Source organism: Nicotiana sylvestris, chromosome 6 (assembly GCF_000393655.2).
Source record: "Nicotiana sylvestris chromosome 6, ASM39365v2, whole genome shotgun sequence".
Taxonomy (NCBI): Eukaryota; Viridiplantae; Streptophyta; class Magnoliopsida; order Solanales; family Solanaceae; genus Nicotiana; species Nicotiana sylvestris.
In genome coordinates, this window is record NC_091062.1 from 127580498 (window position 1) to 127598437 (window position 17940).

Genomic DNA, 17940 nt, shown 5'->3' on the forward strand with positions numbered 1-17940 from the left:
GGCTATTTCCAACGAAACTCGTTTTCGTTAATTCATGTACCCCTCTATCCTTCATAACACTTATTCATTGCTTGTTATAAATAGCATAAGTACGTTAACGTCAAGATGATCACATCCCCGAGTCTACGTCGGTTAACTTGAAAATGAAATTTTACGTATGAAAACGCGAGATGTAATAGCCTCCTCCATATCCTCAAAGGCTTGCCAAGAAAAATGGCGAGAATCAATTCAAAAGGTTCCTTGACATGATGAAGAGTCTATCGATCGATGTGTCATTGGTTGAAGCTTTGGAGCAAATGCCCGATTATGCAAAGTTTATGAAGGATTTGGTGACAAAGAAGCGGTCCATGAATTTTAAAATTATCAAAATCACTCATCAAGGGCGTGCAATTGTGCATTCAATGACTCCTAAATTGGAAGATCCTGGTGCTTTCACAATCCCTTGTACCATTGGAAGTGCCGAGTTTGCTAAAGCTCTTTTTGATCTCGGTGCAAGTCTCAATTTGATGCCCTATTCGATTTTCAAGACTTTGGAAATTGGGCAACCAAGAACCACATCTATGATATTACAAATGGCCGATCGTACCATGAAGAGACCCTTAGGAGTGATTGAGGATGTTTTGGTTCGTGTTGATAAATTCATTCTTCCGGCAGATTTTGACATTCTTGATTGTGAGGTTGACTATGAGGTGTCGATTATTCTTGGTAGACCTTTCCTTGATACGGGGAAGGCTCTTGTTGATGTAGAAGCCAGAGAGCTTAGCTTTCGGGTTTGTGATGAAAAAGTAGTTTCCATGAGTGTAAGTTCATGAGGCAACCCAATAGCAATGCCGTGTGTTCTTTCGTGGATTTGGTAACCCATGTGATTGTGGATGAAACAAGTGATGTGATATATGTTGATACATTGGAGGCCGTCATGCTCAACTTTGATGATGACGAGATGGATGGCTTCGTGAAATGTGTGAATTCTTTGCAAGGAATGGGGTCGTATACTTATGAACCCCACAAATTATATTTGGATCTTGAAAATAGGACAACTCCTCCACAAAGACTTCAATTTAAGAGCCTCCTATCTTGGAGTTGAAGCCATTATCTCCACATCTTCGGCATGAATTTATTGGCCCTTCTTCTACTTTACCGGTTATTCTTCCTCTTGTTTGACTAACATGCAAGTAGACTCTACATTAGCGTTGATACAAAAGAGGAAGAAGGCTAATGGATAGACATTGGTGGATATTTGGGGATAAGCCCCACATTTTACATGCACAAGATTAACTTGGAGGAAGGTGCCAAACCATCTATTGAACATCAAAGGAGACTTAATGAAGCCATTCAAGAGGTTCTCAAAAGGGAGATCATCAAGTAGTTGGATGCCAGGGTTGTCTACCCCATTTCCAATAGTTCATGGACTTTTCCGGTTCAATGTGCCACAAAGAAAGGGGGCATGACGGTGGCCACCAATGACAAAAATGAGGTGATTCCTACAAGAATGGTGACTGGGTGGAGAGTGTGTATGGACTACCGTAAGCTCAACAAAGTCACAAGGAATGACCATTTTCCACTTCCCTTCCTAGATTAAATGCTTGATAGATTGGCCGACCGTGATTTTTTTATTTGCTTAATGGGTATTCCAGCTACAACCAAATTCTTAGTGCTACGGAGGTTCAAGAGAAAACTACCTTTACATGTCCTTATGGTACTTTCGCCTTCAAGCAGATGCCATTTAGGTTGTGCAATGCACCAACAACTTTTCAAAGGTGTATGATAGATATCTTCACGTACATGGTGGAGGATTACCTTAAAGTCTTCATGGATGACTTCTTGATGGTTGGAAATTCTTTTGATGATTGTCTTGCAAACTTGGATAAAGTGTTGGCAAGATGTTAAAAAATAAATTTGGTGCTAAATTTGGAGAAATGTCATTCATGGTCGAGGAAGGCATTGACCTTGGCCACAAGATCTCAAAGAATGGTATTGAAGTCGACAAGGCAAAGATTGAGGTAATTTTTAAACTTCCACCTCCAACTTCGGTGAAAGACGTGAAATGTTTCTTAGGCCATGTGGGGTTTTACCGGTGTTTCATCAAGAATTTCTCTAATGTGGTGAACCCATTGTGCAAGCTTTTGGAGAAAGATGCTAAGTTCCACTTCAATGATGATTGCATGAGATCTTTTGTATTGCTAAAGTTCAAGTTGACTACTACTCCCATTATTACCACTCCAAATTGGAGTATTCCTTTTGAGCTCATGTGAGATGCAAGTGATGTAGCGGTTGGGGCTGTTTGGGAAAATGCATCAACAAGATTTTTCATCCGGTCTACTATGCTAGTAAGACCATGAATAGTGCCCAAGTCAACTACATCGTTACAGGGAAAGAGCTCCTTGTTGTTGTATTTGCTATTGAGAAGTTTCGCCCATACTTGATGGGTGCAAAAGTGATTATCCATACGGATCATGCGGTACTTCGTTATCTTATGAGCAAGAAAGATTCCAAATCCCTATTTATGAGATGGGTTCTTTTGTTGCAAGAATTTCATATTGACATCCAAGATCGAAAAGGGAGTGAAAATCAAGTGGCGGACCAATGGTCTTGTTTGGAGGAAGAGGAGAGGCCACATGTTGGCCCTGAAATCAATGACTCCTTCCCCGATGAGCAACTTTTGTCTATTTCAATGAAGGAGGTGCAATGGTTCACGGATCTAGAAAATTTTCTTATGAGTGGTATCATCCCAGATAAATTCTCTTCAAACAAAAGAAAGAAGCTCAAACGGGATTGTCAAAACTATCATTGGGATAAACCATTCCTTTTCCGGATTTGTACGAATGGGGTGATTAGAAAATGTGTACCGGAGAAGAGTAATGTGAAATTCTTGGGGTCTATCATTCTTCACCATATGGTGGAGCAAGAACGACGACCAAAGTACTAATTTGCAGTTTTTATTGGCCCACTCTCTACAAGGATGCAAACGATCTAGTAAAACGATGTAATGAATGTTAAAGGGCCGGTGGAATCTCAAAGAATAATGAAATGCCTCACCACCATTTTGGAGATTGATATTTTCGATGTGTGGGATATTGACTTCATGGGTCCTTTTGTGAGTTCTTATGGAAACACATACTTCTTGGTCACGGTTGATTATTTGTCCAAATGGGTTGAGGCCGCGACTCTACCCAACAACAAGGCTAGAAGTGTGGTGGCATTCTTGAAAAAGAATATTTTCACAAGGTTTGGTACTCCGTGGGCTATTATAAGCGATGGGAGTCACATTTTTGCAACAAAGCTTTCGACACCTTACTCACCAAGTATAGTGTCACTCATAAAGTCACGACTCCCTATCATCCACAAGCAAGCAGTCAAGTGGAAGTCTCCAACTGGGAGATATAGAGTATTTTGTCCAAAACAGTGAATTGCTAATCGAACAGATTGGTCCAAGAAACTTGATGATGCTTTATGGGCTTACCAGACGGCTTACAAAGCACATATCGCAATGTCTCTATACAGGTTGATGTTCGGAAAATCTTGTCATTTTTTGGTGGAACTTGAGCACAAAGCCATATGGGCTTTAAATAAGTTGAATCTTTATTGGGATGTCACCATCAACTTGAGGGTGGCACACTTGAATGAGTTGGATGAGTTCTGGTACCATGCATACACAAGCTCATCCTTATACAAAGAGAAGATGAGATATCTTCATGACAAGTACATTTGGAACAAAGAGTTCAAAGAGGGTGATCTTGTATTGTTGTTCAATCCATGGTCGAGGATGTTTCCCGGGAAGTTAAAGTCTAAATGGAGTGGCCCATTTGAAGTTGTGGCTGTGACACCCTTTAGTGCATTGGACTTGAAGAACAAAAATGATGAGGTATTTCCAGGCAATGGTCACTAGGCAAATATTATTTGGGAAAAGTTGGTGATGGCCAAGTGGCGGTGATTCATTTCAAGTGATGGTAATTTGCGTCGTACCACGACGTTAAATAGAGCGCTTCTTGGGAGGCAACCCGTGTTTCTTTTTCTTTTCTTTTCCTTTTTTTGTAGATAGGTGTTATTTTATGCTAACAGAATTTGAAGTATATTGTAGGGATGAGTGTGCTTTATAGGAACTGTGCTAAAAAAATTGGCTAAATATGGAAAAAAGTGCAGACCGCGTGTATATTGTGCAGACCGCACAATTGTCATTGCTACAACAAAAAGGGAACTGCGGCCATGGAATTGTGGTGTTGACTGCACAACTTGAAATAGGAAATTGCAAACTCTCTGAATTTTGGTTTGTTAGAGAAATAGCCAAAGTGCGGCCACACATCTAAATCTACAATCTGCATTAGAAATCTGCGGCCGCACCAAAAATTGTGCGAACCGCAGATCAACAAAGCCTTTTGAACCCCATGTAACAAAGTGCGGACGCAGAAGGAATTCTGCAACCGCACTCGTCCCTCTTGTTCCTCAAGTTAGACCTTTAGTATAAATAGGAGACCTAGGGTCACTGTACAAGTTCTTTCCCTCTCTGAGCTCTCAAAGTCATAAAAATTGAAATCTCTTGTTAAAGTTGCTGCTTACAAGCCTACCATCTGGTGATCACTAATCTCTTGCATTCAGTTATCTCTAGTATGCATCATAATCTTGATTAACCTTTTTTAAATTTTTAGATTATTAGTAATTATTAGAACTATTTGTCTATAAATCTATTTGAATAATGTTGTGGGGTGAATATGTTATGGGTAGACTGATAAGTACTCTTTGGGGGATGGGTAACTTGATTATCATGCTTAATTGTTAATACCATATTGAATTTGTACTAAATTGAAAACCCTAAGAACTTTGTTCGTTAAAATTTTGAAATCTACGGCCGCACAAGAAATCGTGCAGTCCACAGAAGTTGAGATTAGGGCAACTGGTCAAGCATAAATTTGCAGACCGCGCTTGAAACTGTGTGGTAAGGCCGCAAGAAATTTCGTTAAGAAATTCAGGATTTCGTGATGCAAGGTAGGCTAATAATAATTTTTTATGTTCTATTAAAATAATGTATATTAATTGGATATGTTACATAAGTGTATAAGTCATATAATAAGTAATGTGGGATCTAATGAGAGGCTTAAATCTAAGTCAAGTTGGAAAATTTACATAATAGGCTAAAATTCCAAATGAGTTCTCACAAGTTAAAACTTTGGATGAGCATATATATATATATATATATATACATATGGTGTTATGTAATGAACAACCTGTCAAATGAAATATCTTCAAGTCTAGTTTCTAACGCTTCAAATCGTTCGTCATTTGGACATTCCTACACAAAGTTATGATCAAATTACCAAAGGATGCATCTGCGATCAATTTTGTGACGGCAAAATGGTTCCGCGGACCGCATAAGCATCACATAGTGGAGCAGATATGGGCAAACTATTATGTTGTCGCATATTAATTATGTTGTCGCATAATTGATATGCTGCAATTCTGCTGCCCATAAAACGGTTATGCTATAGCATAATTGCACCATATAATTGACTTCTGGGGTCATTTTTGGAAATTTTTATATCCGACCCCATTTTGTTAAATAAACTTCAGGACTTCATTTGGCGCTATTTTCTATTGAATCTAGAGAGAGGTGAGAGCATTTTAGATAGAGAAAGAGGGAACCTAGCCTTCCAATCACCCAATCTTGCACAAATTCTCAAGAATAAAGGAATCTCATCTCTAGCTCACTATCCTTTCGGGTAACTCCTACTTCTATGTTTTTATATAAGAGATTATGAGTTCAAAAATACATTGTGGGGGTTAGAAATAGGCGATTCATGTGACACTAAGTTATAGTATATGGGATTAATGAACTATTTTGGATTGTTCTTGTTGAAGTTGATTGAGGGGAGAAGGAATTTCCATTGTAGAACCTTGTAGTCTATTTCACATGATTAGGTGTTTGATGAAATTCCTAAGAGAGTTACACCATGGGAAATCTTTCTAATTATTAATCGATTTTCGCTATCTCCTTATAGATTATAATTGCTAGAGGTGTTGGTGCATTGTAGTAACTTAAGGAACACTCAACCAGGTATGTGTGCTAAACTTTATCTCTCAGAATTGAATTCCATAATGTTTCCATAAGTTTAAGTATGATCGGTCCAAATCCCTAATTTCTACATTCCAGGTTATCCCCTATAAACTCATAAACTTGACTATTTCGAACGAGCCTTATATTGAATGATTGATGATTAAAGTATGAGTTGCTTATTAAAAATGGTATGGCTTTGAGTTGTATTTTAAATGAAAACTGGTATACCAACTAGGTAAGGAAAACTCAATATGCTTAATACTCCTAATTGCTCGTATGTGTACTAATGTCTTGATTGATTGTGTCTAGTTGATGATTAACTATAAAGATGGTTGGAAATGAGTTAAATGAACTGGGGAAATAGAGTGTGGATAACGTCTATAATTGTGCCTAGTGATGCCTATGAAATGAGAAAATATATGAAACGAATTACGAAATGAGCTTCGACTCAACTGTTTTAAGACGACTTCAAAAAAGTAGAATTTGCCTAAAAGCTCTTTGAGGTATGTACGGCTAAAGCCTCCTCTTCTTAGAAACTGAACTCCCATGGTGCCCGTACAATTGGTGCACGTTTCAACTCTTGATTGATGTAGGAGATGACATTTCAAATGTACTTGTGTTGTGAAAACTTTACGTGTATAATGCATTCAAATGCTTCCCGTTGTGCTATGTTGTTACTTGGTGATGTGTTGAAGTTATGGAATATGTGTTAAATTGCCAAGGTATGTGGCAGCCTCTATATGCCCATGATTCATGTTTCCTCTCATGTGTACTTGACATCTTGAATTGAAAGGCTTGTGGTTGAAATTGATATTGATGTGAAATATGTAGAAAGAACTCGAATTATGAAATCTGGTCAAGTGCCACGTGTGACATAACTATTGTGGCCACTAGTGCCGAAGGAATTGAAATGTGTGGGAAATATGGAATGAGGTAATTGATGGAAAAATGGAAATGTCTTGAGTTATACAGCCTAGCCGATCGGGTCGAGATCGGACACCATGCTGCACACATGGTGGTATTGTGTGGAAAATACAATTAAAATCAAAATTGAAATGGGAATTGATATTGTGGAAAATTTTCTCCAAGGGAGATGACCTAGCCGGTTAGGTCGTGATCGGACTCTGTGCCAAGAGCATGGTAGTATTATGAATAGTGACATTGTGAATAGTGGTATTGTAGATAGTGGTATCGTGAACTATGGTATTATCAGTACTAAAGATCTACCGACTAAAAATGTATACTACTTTTGTATTTTTAAATTGTTATATTTCAATTGTGCATGTGGAAATTATTGATAGTGACTTGTCGTTTCTATGGCTTTCCTTTTCTTGTATGGTTATTCTATTTTGAAAGATGTTTTTTAGCTTTACATACTAGTACTATTCGACAGTACTAACGCCCCTTTTGCCAGGGGCGCTACATTTTTAAATGGATGTAGGTGGTCCTATAGCAGACAGTGTTGGTTGCAGCTAGTGGCGCATCCTCTTTTCAGCCGACTTGGTGAGCCCCACTTTATTTCGGGGTCCTTTATCATTGTCCATCATGTACTTTGTATTTTGAGGTATAGCTGGAGCCTTGTTGCCGACATTTCCATATTACTCTTCAATTGTATTTAGAGGCTTCGTAGACAGGTTGTGGGTAGTGTTTGATAATGGAATTTAAATTAGAAATATTGGTATTTGGCAAATATGTTTTTCATCATAACTATAAAAATTGTAATATTTTGGACATTATGGTTGAAACTGCTAATGGAAACAAAATGAAAGTTGTTAATGAAATATTTATAAAGTATGATTAATGGAGTTCATCTCCTCTTTATTCATGAGTTAGTTTGGGTAGAATGAAACCTAATAGGCTTGCTCAGCCAGGTTTACTCGATTGAGCGCCAGTCGCGCTCCTCGGTTTTTAGGGCGTGACAAACTTGGTATCGGAGCCTAAGGTTTTAACGTGTTCTAGGATGTCTTGGAGCCGTGTCTAGTAGAGTCCTTCTTATCGGTGTGTTGTCGAACACATCTATAAGTTGGAGGCTATTCGGACATTTACAAATTTCACCCTTCTTTGATACTCCAGATCGTGCGGTAGAGCTCAAGATAGGGAGCTAATTTCCTCGCTATGTCTTATTATCCAGATGAGTAATCTCGACACCATAATCCACGAGTTTGAAGCAGTAAGGAGGGAATGACCCCACCATTAAATCTGGGGGAGATTGCCCAAGAGTTTGTTAGGAGAATGTATCGAGCCATGAAGGGATTGGTAAAACTTGTTGCTAAAAGAAGTGCCCTTGTTCCTATTAATGTCACTGCACCACCAGATCATGTAGTATATAAGTATGTTACCAACGTACGATAGGGATGTGGAGTCGAGGGGAATCGATTAAGTTATTTCCCTATCAACCTAAAGTCACCAAGTAAGTCACTCCTTAATACATCATTATGAACAACACAAAAAAACATTTCCTTGTTGTATATGTGCACCCATATTGAAGAGTTCTCATAAACACGGTCTTAACAAGATGTTGAATCACAAAAATATTGCATGTATCTACTCTTTGAACGAGACACATTATTCGTGAATCCACTCTATCACAAATTCTTTTATTTACAACCTCTTATGGGATTGAGCTCTATAATTATGTCCTTGAATTGAGTTATAACTTTAGGATTAATACTTCCCACTTGCTTTCCTAAATTTTTAACAAGGGACTATACCTGATAAATTTATTACAAAATCTTGTTATTTAAATGGACAACATCTACTCACTTGTGTCTATGCATGCACCGTTGTAAAATTTACCTATGTGGTGTCAAGTTCTATGTAAAGCATCCCAGTGTTGCGATCCTTCTCGAGTCACTCTTTTTCTCACCAGTGTATATGGCTTCTATGGTTTGATCATCCATTCTACTCTCTTGCGAGTATCATCATGAAACCTTCTCACTGTCTAGTAATATAAGAGCATGTCTTATCACTTATCATATGAGTGCATGTCAATCAAAATGGTCACCGCATGCATAAAGTCTCTATGAAAATTGAGATCCTCACATCTTGCCATCTTAGTATAACTTTCGTGTCCACTTAGGACATCCTGCCGTAAGTAGCTCACTTTGTTCCTAGTATTATGGTTGCCCGTGACGTGGTCTTGTATTGTAGTTTGGGAGTAAATATAGCAGAAGCATGTCCAGCTCATGACAAATGTTTATTTTCTCTTTATACCTCCACAACATGTGTTAATTGTGTTCCTTAGTTAGCGAATTCACTGTGCTAGTTTCCTAAAACTTGTTTGATAACCATGAGAGAAAGTGTCCTTCTATGTGTCACTATAACACTTCCTTTCTCATAAGGACCCTTAATAGGCTCTCCATCAAGATCAAACGCACCTTTGGGGGTTATCATAGCACAACGCCTGCTTCTTATGTTTTCCTGTGTCTTTCATTAGCATCTAGGTATTTCTCAAGTCAAAATCCATGGAGAACTCATTATGAGCATTTGCAAACCTTCCATGATTATTTTATATATCTCATTGGGTTCCCTTGTCTTTACACACTCGACTTCTAGAATCATTAATTATGTCATTGTCATGTGCAGGGAGTTTTTGCCGTATCTTTAGTTATCTCATATAGAGTCAATTATCGGGAAGGGTTAAGCTATTTGAATTATGATAATCACATAAGCGTTTAACTTCTTTTTCATCCTCTTGGGATTATGGCATAGGTCCCTTGTGCCAGTTAATGTTAAGAGTGTCATTCAACTTCATGTATTTCTTTTGAAATCTCTATCGCTTCCATGTTGCAAGAATCTTACCATTTGGAGCTAAACTGACTTTCTTTACACTCAAGGAGGCAACTGGTGTAATATACTTGACCACTTCTCCTTAGAGCTTACTATTGTTGGGCAAGGCATATATGGTTACTATCCTTTGCATAACTCGTCACCTCCCAAGAATAACTGATGTTAGCGTCTTCATCCTCCCGATCATTCCTCCCATGCATTTCATGTCTAGAAAGACCCAGTTCTTTTAGATCTCAAGATCATGTACATGGTTCCCACCTTATCAATGCGTGCTAGTCACCTCTATGCTCCATTTATCTAATAATTGATGTCGTTACAATGATTAACCATGCCAACATTGTTATTAATAATCTTCGTGTCTCTTAGCATATAACCTCATGAAATACTCTGCTCGACACATTAATGGATTCCTGAATAATTCCAACCCAATCTTGAACTCCGTTGTTCCTCATTGTATTAAATTATTGGGTATTGAAGGTTCAAACATGTCAAATAGGAACCATCATCGTGTGATCACATATACTCAATAGGTAATTTTATGGTCAATTTATGATAGCACATCTTATAGTGATTTTTGAAGGTCATCAAAGGTTTAGTGTGAGTGTTCACGTAGAGATTTAGAGTTGAGGATGCTGAACGGATTATTCTCAATATTTTCTCCCTGAGGATGTTGCGTGAATTGATAATGAAGGTGAAATAAGTGTAGTTCACATTAGGCCGCACTATGAGTACAAAGTCTTCCCATCGTTGTTCCCTATGTACCATGTCTTTTCATGTGCCTATGTCTAGGAAGGTAGTTGGAGATACTTTATGTATAATTCCTGTAGAAACTATTGAAGGAGAAGTTAATGGATAGTTGGCTTATGCGAGGTATCGGTTTGTCATCCTTATTAGGTAAGATTGGGAGTTGAGATCGTTTTCGTGAATGTGTTATGGCGAAGTCGGTAAGTCTAAGATGCCACCTTGAAGGTTGAAAGTGTCGTGAAAAGAAAATATTTTCTCATGATTGTATAATAATTGGTTTTGATTTGAAAGGTACCTTCTAGGTGTTATGAATTAAAAATGTGCAATTCGTGTCCAGGTATCATTATGATAATGTAGTGCTTGTAATACTGAAATTAGTGTTGTTGATAAATACATTGTAGTGCTTTGTCGAGTTGTGGATGTGTTGTTAGGATGGTTTTGGTGGATCTCTAGCAGGTGGTTAGGCCTAGTTACAAAGGAGGCGCAGCCGAAATGTCTAAAACTTTTGGGAGTTAGTCAAACTTTAGGGACTTGAGGTAGGTGAGAAAAGAGATATATTATGTTAAGTGTTTGGGGCAGACTCTACTTCTCATTTGTGGATGAATGATCCTAAGCAGGGGACAATTTAAGGCCCCGAAAAATTTCGCTAAGAAATTTAGGACTTCGTGGTGCCAGGTTTTCTAATTATAATATTTTATATGATATTAAAATAATGTATATCAATTGGATATGTTAAATAAGTGTATAAGTCATATAATAAGTAATGTGGGATTTAATGAGAGACCTAAGTCTAAGTCAAGTTGGAAAATTTACATAATATGCCAAAATTCCAAATGAGTTCGCACAAGTCCAAACTTTGGACGAGCATATATATATATATATATATATATATATATATATATATATATATATATATGGTGTTATGTGTCCTGTGAAATGAAAGATCTTTGAGTCTAGTTTCTAATGCTTCAAACCATTCGTCATTTGGACGTTCCTACACAAAGTTATGATCAAATCACCAAAGGCTGGATCTACAATCAATTTTGCGACTGCAAAACGGTTCCGCGGACTGCATAAGCATCGCATAGTGGAGTAGAGACGGACAAACTATTATGCTGTCGCATAATTGATTATGTTGTCGAGTATGCTACTGCATAATTGATATGCTGCAATTTTGCTGCTCACAAAACGATTATGATATAGCATAATTGCACCACATAATTGACTTCGGGGGTCATTTTTGGAAATTTTCATATTTGACCCCATTTTGATAAATAAGCTTTGGGGTTTCATTTGAGGCTGTTTTCTACTGAATCTAGAGAGAGGTGAGAGCATTTTAGATAGAGAAAGAGGGAACCTAGCCTTCCAATCACCCAATCTTGCACAAATTCTCAAGAATCAAGGAAGCTCATCTCTAGCTCACTATCCTTCCGGGTAAGTCCTACTTCTATGATTTTATATAAGAGATTATGAGTTCAAAAATACATTGTGGGGTTAGAAATAGGCTATGCATGTGAAACTAAATTATAGTATGTGGGATTAATGAACTATTTTGGGTTGTTCTTGTTGAAATTGGTTGAGGGGAGAAGGAATTTCCATTGTAGAACTTTGTAAACTATTTCACATGATTAGGTATTTGATGAAATTCCTAAGAGAGTTACACCATGTGAAATCTTTCTAATTATTAATCAATTTTCGCTATCTCTTTATAGATTATTATTGATAAAGGTGTTGGTGTGTTGTAGTAACTCAAGGAAAGCTCAACCAGGTATGTGCACTAAACATTATCTCTCGGAATTGAATTCCATAATGTTTCCGTAAATTTAAGTATGATCGGTCCAAATCCCTAATTTCTACGTTCTGGGTTATCCCCTATAAACTATAAACTTGACTATTCCGAATGAGCCTTATATTGAACGATTGATGTTTAAAGTATGTGTTGTTTATTATAAAAGGTATGGCTTTGAGTTGTATTTTAAATTAAAATTTGTATACCAACTAGGTGAGGAAAACTAAATATTCTTAAAACTCCTAATTGCTCGTATGTGTACTAAACGTCTTGATTGATTGTGTCTAGTTGATGATAAACTATAAAGATGTTTGGAAATGAGTTAAATGAACTGGGGAAATAGAGTGTGGATAACGTCTATAATTGTGCCTAGTGATGCCTATGAAATGAGAAAATATATGAAACGGATTACGAAATGAGCCTCGACTCAACAGTTTTAAGATGACTTCAAAAAAGTAGAATTTGCCTAAAAGCTCTTTGAGGTATGTACGGCTAAAGCCCTCTCTTCTTAAAAACTGAACTCCCATGGTGCCCTTACAATTGGTGCACATTTCAACTCTTGATTGATGTAGGAGATGACATTTCAAATGTGCTTATGTTGTGAAATCTTTATGTGTAATATGCATTCAAATGCTTCCCGTTGTGCTATGTTGTTACTTGGTGATGTGTTGAAGTTATGGAATATGTGTTAAATTGCTAAGGTATGTGGAAGCCTCTATATGCCCATGATTCATGTTTCCTCTCATGTGTACTTGACATCTTGAATTGAAAGGCTTGTGGTTGAAATTGATATTGATGTGAAATTTGTGGAAAGAACTCTAATTATGAAATCCGGCCAAGTGCCAAGTGTGACATAACTATTGTGGCCACTAGTGCCGAAGGAATTGAAATGTGTGGGAAATATGGAATGAGATAATTATTGGAAAAATGGAAATGTCTTAGTAAGACGGCCTAACTGATCGGGTCGAGATCGGACACCATTCCACACACATGGTGGTATTGTGCGGAAACAACAATTGAAACCGAAATTGAAATGGGAATTAATATTGTGAAAAAATGTCTCCAAGGGAGATGACCTAGCCGGTCGGATCGTGATCGGACACCGTGCCAATAGCATGGTGGTATTATGAATAGTGGCATTGTGAACAATGGTATTGTCTATAGTGGTATTGTGAACTGTGGTATTATCAGTACTAAAGATCTCAAAACTAAAAATGTGTATTACTTTTGTATTTTTAAATTGTTATGTTTCAATTGTGAATATGGAAATTATTGATGGTGACTTGTTGTTTCTATGGATTTCCTTTTATTGTATGGTTATTCTATTTTGAAAGATGATTTTTAGCTTTACATACTAGTACTATTCGACAGTACTAACGTCTCTTTTGTCGGGGGCGCTAAATCTTTAAATGGATGTAGGTGGTCCCATAGCAGACAGTGTTGGTCGCAGCTAGTGGCGCATCCTCTTTTCAGCCGACTTGGTAAGCCCCACTTCATTTCGGGGTCCTGTATCATTGTCCATCATGTACTTTGTATTTTGAGGTATAGTCGGAGCCTTATTACCGGCATCTCCATATTACTCTTCAGTTGTATTTAGAGGCTTCGTAGACAGGTTGTGGGTGGTGTTTGATTATGAAAATTAAATTAAAAATATTGGTATTTAGCAAATATGTTTTTCATCATAACTATAAAAATTGTAATATTTTGGACATTATGGTTGAAACTGCTAATGGAAACAAAATGGAAGTTGTTAATGAAATATTTACAAAGTATGATTAATGGAGTTCATCTCTTCTTTATTAATGAATTAGTTTGGGTAGAATGAAACCAAATAGGCTTGCTCAGTTGGTTTTACTCGGTTGAGCACCGGTCACGCTCCTCGGTTTTTGGGTCGTGACATGTCTGAACCGCATAAATTCCATCGCGGCCGAAGAAAAGTGTGTACGACTGCAAAACGGCCCAATCTCTGTCTTTAGAGAGTTTTGTTTTTGGTACATTCTATGTGTGACTGTAATAGGAAATGTGTAGACCGCACTTCAGTTCTGCGGTCACACTTGAAATTGTGAGGACCGCAAATCCAGTTCTGTGGCCGCGAGTTGAAATTGTGCGGTCTGCACAACCCAGTCTACGACAGCATTAGAAAATGTGTAGACCGTACTTCCCCACCCTGCACTCATGTTCTACACTGTGATCATTGTCTGTGTGAACTTGAACTACAACTGATTCCTGCTGCTATTTGTTACAGATAATGGTTAGATCTCAAGGCCGTGGAGATACTTCAAATGGAAGGGGTTACCCTTCTCGGGGATGAGGGAAGAGGCCCATGCCTAGTTCCCAACAACTTGACAGCAGAAAAAGGATAGCCACAAGAAGAGGGCAAGGTGTAGAGCCCTCTGAATCCAGTTCTTATGCCCCATCTAGGGAAGCATCGGAGGGCAACTCGGTCCAAGAGCAGTCGGCTATCCAATCACAGCCACCAGGGAGATATCAACTCCAGGACGAGCCTACCACATCTCAAAGCACCTCTAAGGGTTCAGAGAGTATCAGTCACGCTTCAGAACTTTCCTATACACATGTCCCTGAGGCACCATCGACTTTAGTTGATGAGATTCTGGATGATGGCCAAGAGGGTGATACTAGAGTTGCCAGCCTTGAGAGGTCGAAGAAGGAGGAGGTCTGGGAAGACCGGTTTGTTAGTCTAGCTGCTTTCACTAGCTTCCGTGAGTGGTCGCTAACTAGATCGCTCACTCTTGAGCGACAATTTCAATTGAAAGACCTTGACAAATATAATTCAACAGCCTTGAGACAATTCCGAGAGCGGAAGGGTTGGATGTGGTTCACCCAGAGTGTAGTCGACGCAAAGCAATATTTGGTCCGTGAATTCCATGCCAATATGGTGCCCATAAAAAAAAGGGACCAAAGTGAGGAATCTGAAGGTGAGATTTGACCAGAGCACACTGAACACCTACTTAGAGTTTGAGGATGTTGAGCATGTGTAGTACTTGGAAAAGCTGGCAATGGGAGATGCAGGCCGCCCATGGCTAGCTGAGATTCTTGCAGCCCTGGAGGCACCACCACTATGGATCACAGCAGGTATTCCTGTTCACTAGAACACCCTGAACTTCAAGGCAAAGGGATGACAGACTTTTGTATGCAGCATACTAGACCCATACCAGAATGAAACAAACCTTCATATTCAACGGGCAGTTCTAGTCACCTCTATTATGGCCGGGTACCCGATCAATGTAGGTGCCATGATATCGGCCAACATATCTGTAGTAGGTAGGCAAGCTGACACCTCTTACCCGTATCCCAACACCATTATTGAGTACCTTATGGATGCATGGGTGGAGCCGAGGGATTTTTATACTAAGGTGCGCACAAAGAAGCCCTTCTCATGGTATTCTTTGATGGATGATGGAAACCCAAAGAATAAGGGTCAGCCTCTTACTATTGCAGGTCAGTCTGACGATCCTGTCGCGGTAGCTGCAGAGACAGTCAACGTGCCATCTATTTCAGCAGAGCCTTCAGATAGTGCAGCAGCTATGCCTCCACCTCCTTCTTCGAGTCCTTCAGCTTCAGTGCCTTCCACCTCAGCTTTGAAGACTGTGCCTATGCCCACTCATCCACTATCTATGTTGCGAGTCTCTCAGACACTAGCGAGCCTCAACAACTGGATGTAGACAACCACTGCAAAGTTGTCCGACATATCCAGTACTGTTGCAACGCAATCATCCATTTCGGCACCCTAGATTCCTCCGACAGTGGAGGAGACATTGAAGAAGCTTTTGGAGAACCAGACCACCATAATGAACACTTTTGTACAACATGGGATGGTGATTGAGGAGTTGGGGAAGGAAGTAAAGAAAATGAAAAAATCCCAGGCTTCCAAGAAGTCAGTTGACAAGCTCCAAAGAGAGGTGACCAAGATTGCAGCAACTGGAGATCTTCCATTTGATATGCTGATAGATCCAGCACTTTCAACACCAACAACACTAGCAACACCATTACTTCTAGTGGCACCAGCTAAGCCAGACCTGGCTACCGACACTACTGAGGCGGTGCGCCAGATGTTCACCAACCCAGCCACTCCTAGAGTCGAGGATGATGAGATCCAGTTAGAGGAGACTGAGGGCGGTGACGCTGTTGTGGACTCAGAGATGTCCAAGGTGACATAGGGAGTCTTCTTCACTCTTTCCCTTCCTTACTCTTATTTTGTTAAGCATTGGGGACAATGCTTGTTTTTATTCGGAAAGGGGGTGGAGTTTATTTGACCGATTTTGATGATTCTTAGATATTTGGCTTGTAATTAACTTAATATTATTTTCTTATTCTTTCTCCTTATTCTGTATGTATTCTCTCTTTTCCTCTCTTATTATGTATATTCGTTATCCTTTCAGTAATTTGCTTTGTAGCTTCTATATTTTATTTTCTTATTAGTTAGTATTTAATTTAGTAGCTTCTTTTAATTTTGTAGCTTCTTGTTGATTTAGTAGTTTCTTTCTATGTTTTAGTAGGTAATAAGCCTTTGGTTTTCTTAATGCCACGGTTTTTTCCAAAGGTAGTTTTTGTGTGAACCGGGTGACTTTTCCCAATGATGGATGGCGTGACAACCTTCTTAAGGGATTGAGTATGTCTTTGGTGTCTAGGTATTAGTAGTAGTAATAATGAATAAAAAGACCTGATTAAATCAAACTTGAAGAGTCAAACATGCTTCATTTGGCACCAACACATTTAACTACGTGTTTATGGTTAAAGATAAGGATTTACAAAGGAAATAGCTCTAGTTAGTGACTTTGTGACTCTTGTGTTGGCTTAGACAATCATCGAGTGTTTTAATCGAACCATAATGATTTTCAATCTTGAATATGGTTCTTGTGGACCCTCGACTCTATCCTCTTTAACAATCCACCTGCGTGAGAGGTGAGATGTTTTTGTTGCAAGTCCAAGTATCCGTGCGAATGGTCTAGAACTTGCCCCGAATGTGTTTCAAGGCAAAATTTTAAGTTTTGTTTGGCTTGAGAAGTGATTGTAGGCTCTCTTTTACCCGCTTGAAGTTTTTCTTCGCCCACCAATGTTGTTATCCCTAGTCAACCCATTTATGGCTCAAACTTTTCTCATTTTCTAACCATGTTACAAGTCTTTACCCATTTTGTCATGACCCTCTCTTGGCACCCGAGCTTTTCTTAACACTCTTGTGAAACAATTGGTTAAAAGAGTAAGTTTGGGGAAGAAACGAGGAACTTGAAAGAGGTATCAAGGCACAAAAAGAGAAAAGAAATGAAGAGAAGGAATGGCAAGAAAAAAAAAAGGAAAAAAAAGAAAGTGAATAAGTTGAAGAGTTGAAGACATTCAACAAAAAAGTAATGATGCAAAGCATGGATAAATCAAAGAAGGAGAAAATGAATATCATGACCAAGAAAGAGTGATGTTAAGTCCCTCTAGTTCCCTAAGGAAAAGAAAACGCCTCAAAGAGTTGGCAAAACATGAGCCGAGAAAAGAAAATGGAGTGCTTAAGGAAAGATGAACCCGTTCTATCATAACATTTCCAGCCTTAGTCCAAAAGCCTTCA

At 38.7% G+C, this 17940-nt stretch overlaps 3 protein-coding genes across 3 annotated transcripts; all 3 read left to right on the forward strand.

Moving 5' to 3' along the window:
* Positions 1–248: 248 nt before the first annotated feature.
* On the forward strand, positions 249–1887 carry LOC138871255 (uncharacterized). Its single transcript, XM_070149129.1, has 2 exons — positions 249–800; positions 1717–1887. Exons 1-2 carry the CDS (start codon positions 249–251, stop codon positions 1885–1887), a joined length of 723 nt encoding a protein of 240 aa, XP_070005230.1.
* A 29-nt stretch (positions 1888–1916) lies between these two features.
* On the forward strand, positions 1917–2252 carry LOC138871256 (uncharacterized mitochondrial protein AtMg00860-like). The gene has a single exon (XM_070149130.1). The coding sequence runs from the start codon at positions 1917–1919 to the stop codon at positions 2250–2252; it is 336 nt and encodes a 111-aa protein (XP_070005231.1).
* A 734-nt stretch (positions 2253–2986) lies between these two features.
* Positions 2987–14679, forward strand: LOC138871257 (uncharacterized). The gene is made up of 3 exons (XM_070149131.1): positions 2987–3302; positions 3423–3862; positions 14614–14679. The coding sequence occupies exons 1-3, from the start codon at positions 2987–2989 to the stop codon at positions 14677–14679; spliced, it is 822 nt and encodes a 273-aa protein (XP_070005232.1).
* Positions 14680–17940: the final 3261 nt, after the last annotated feature.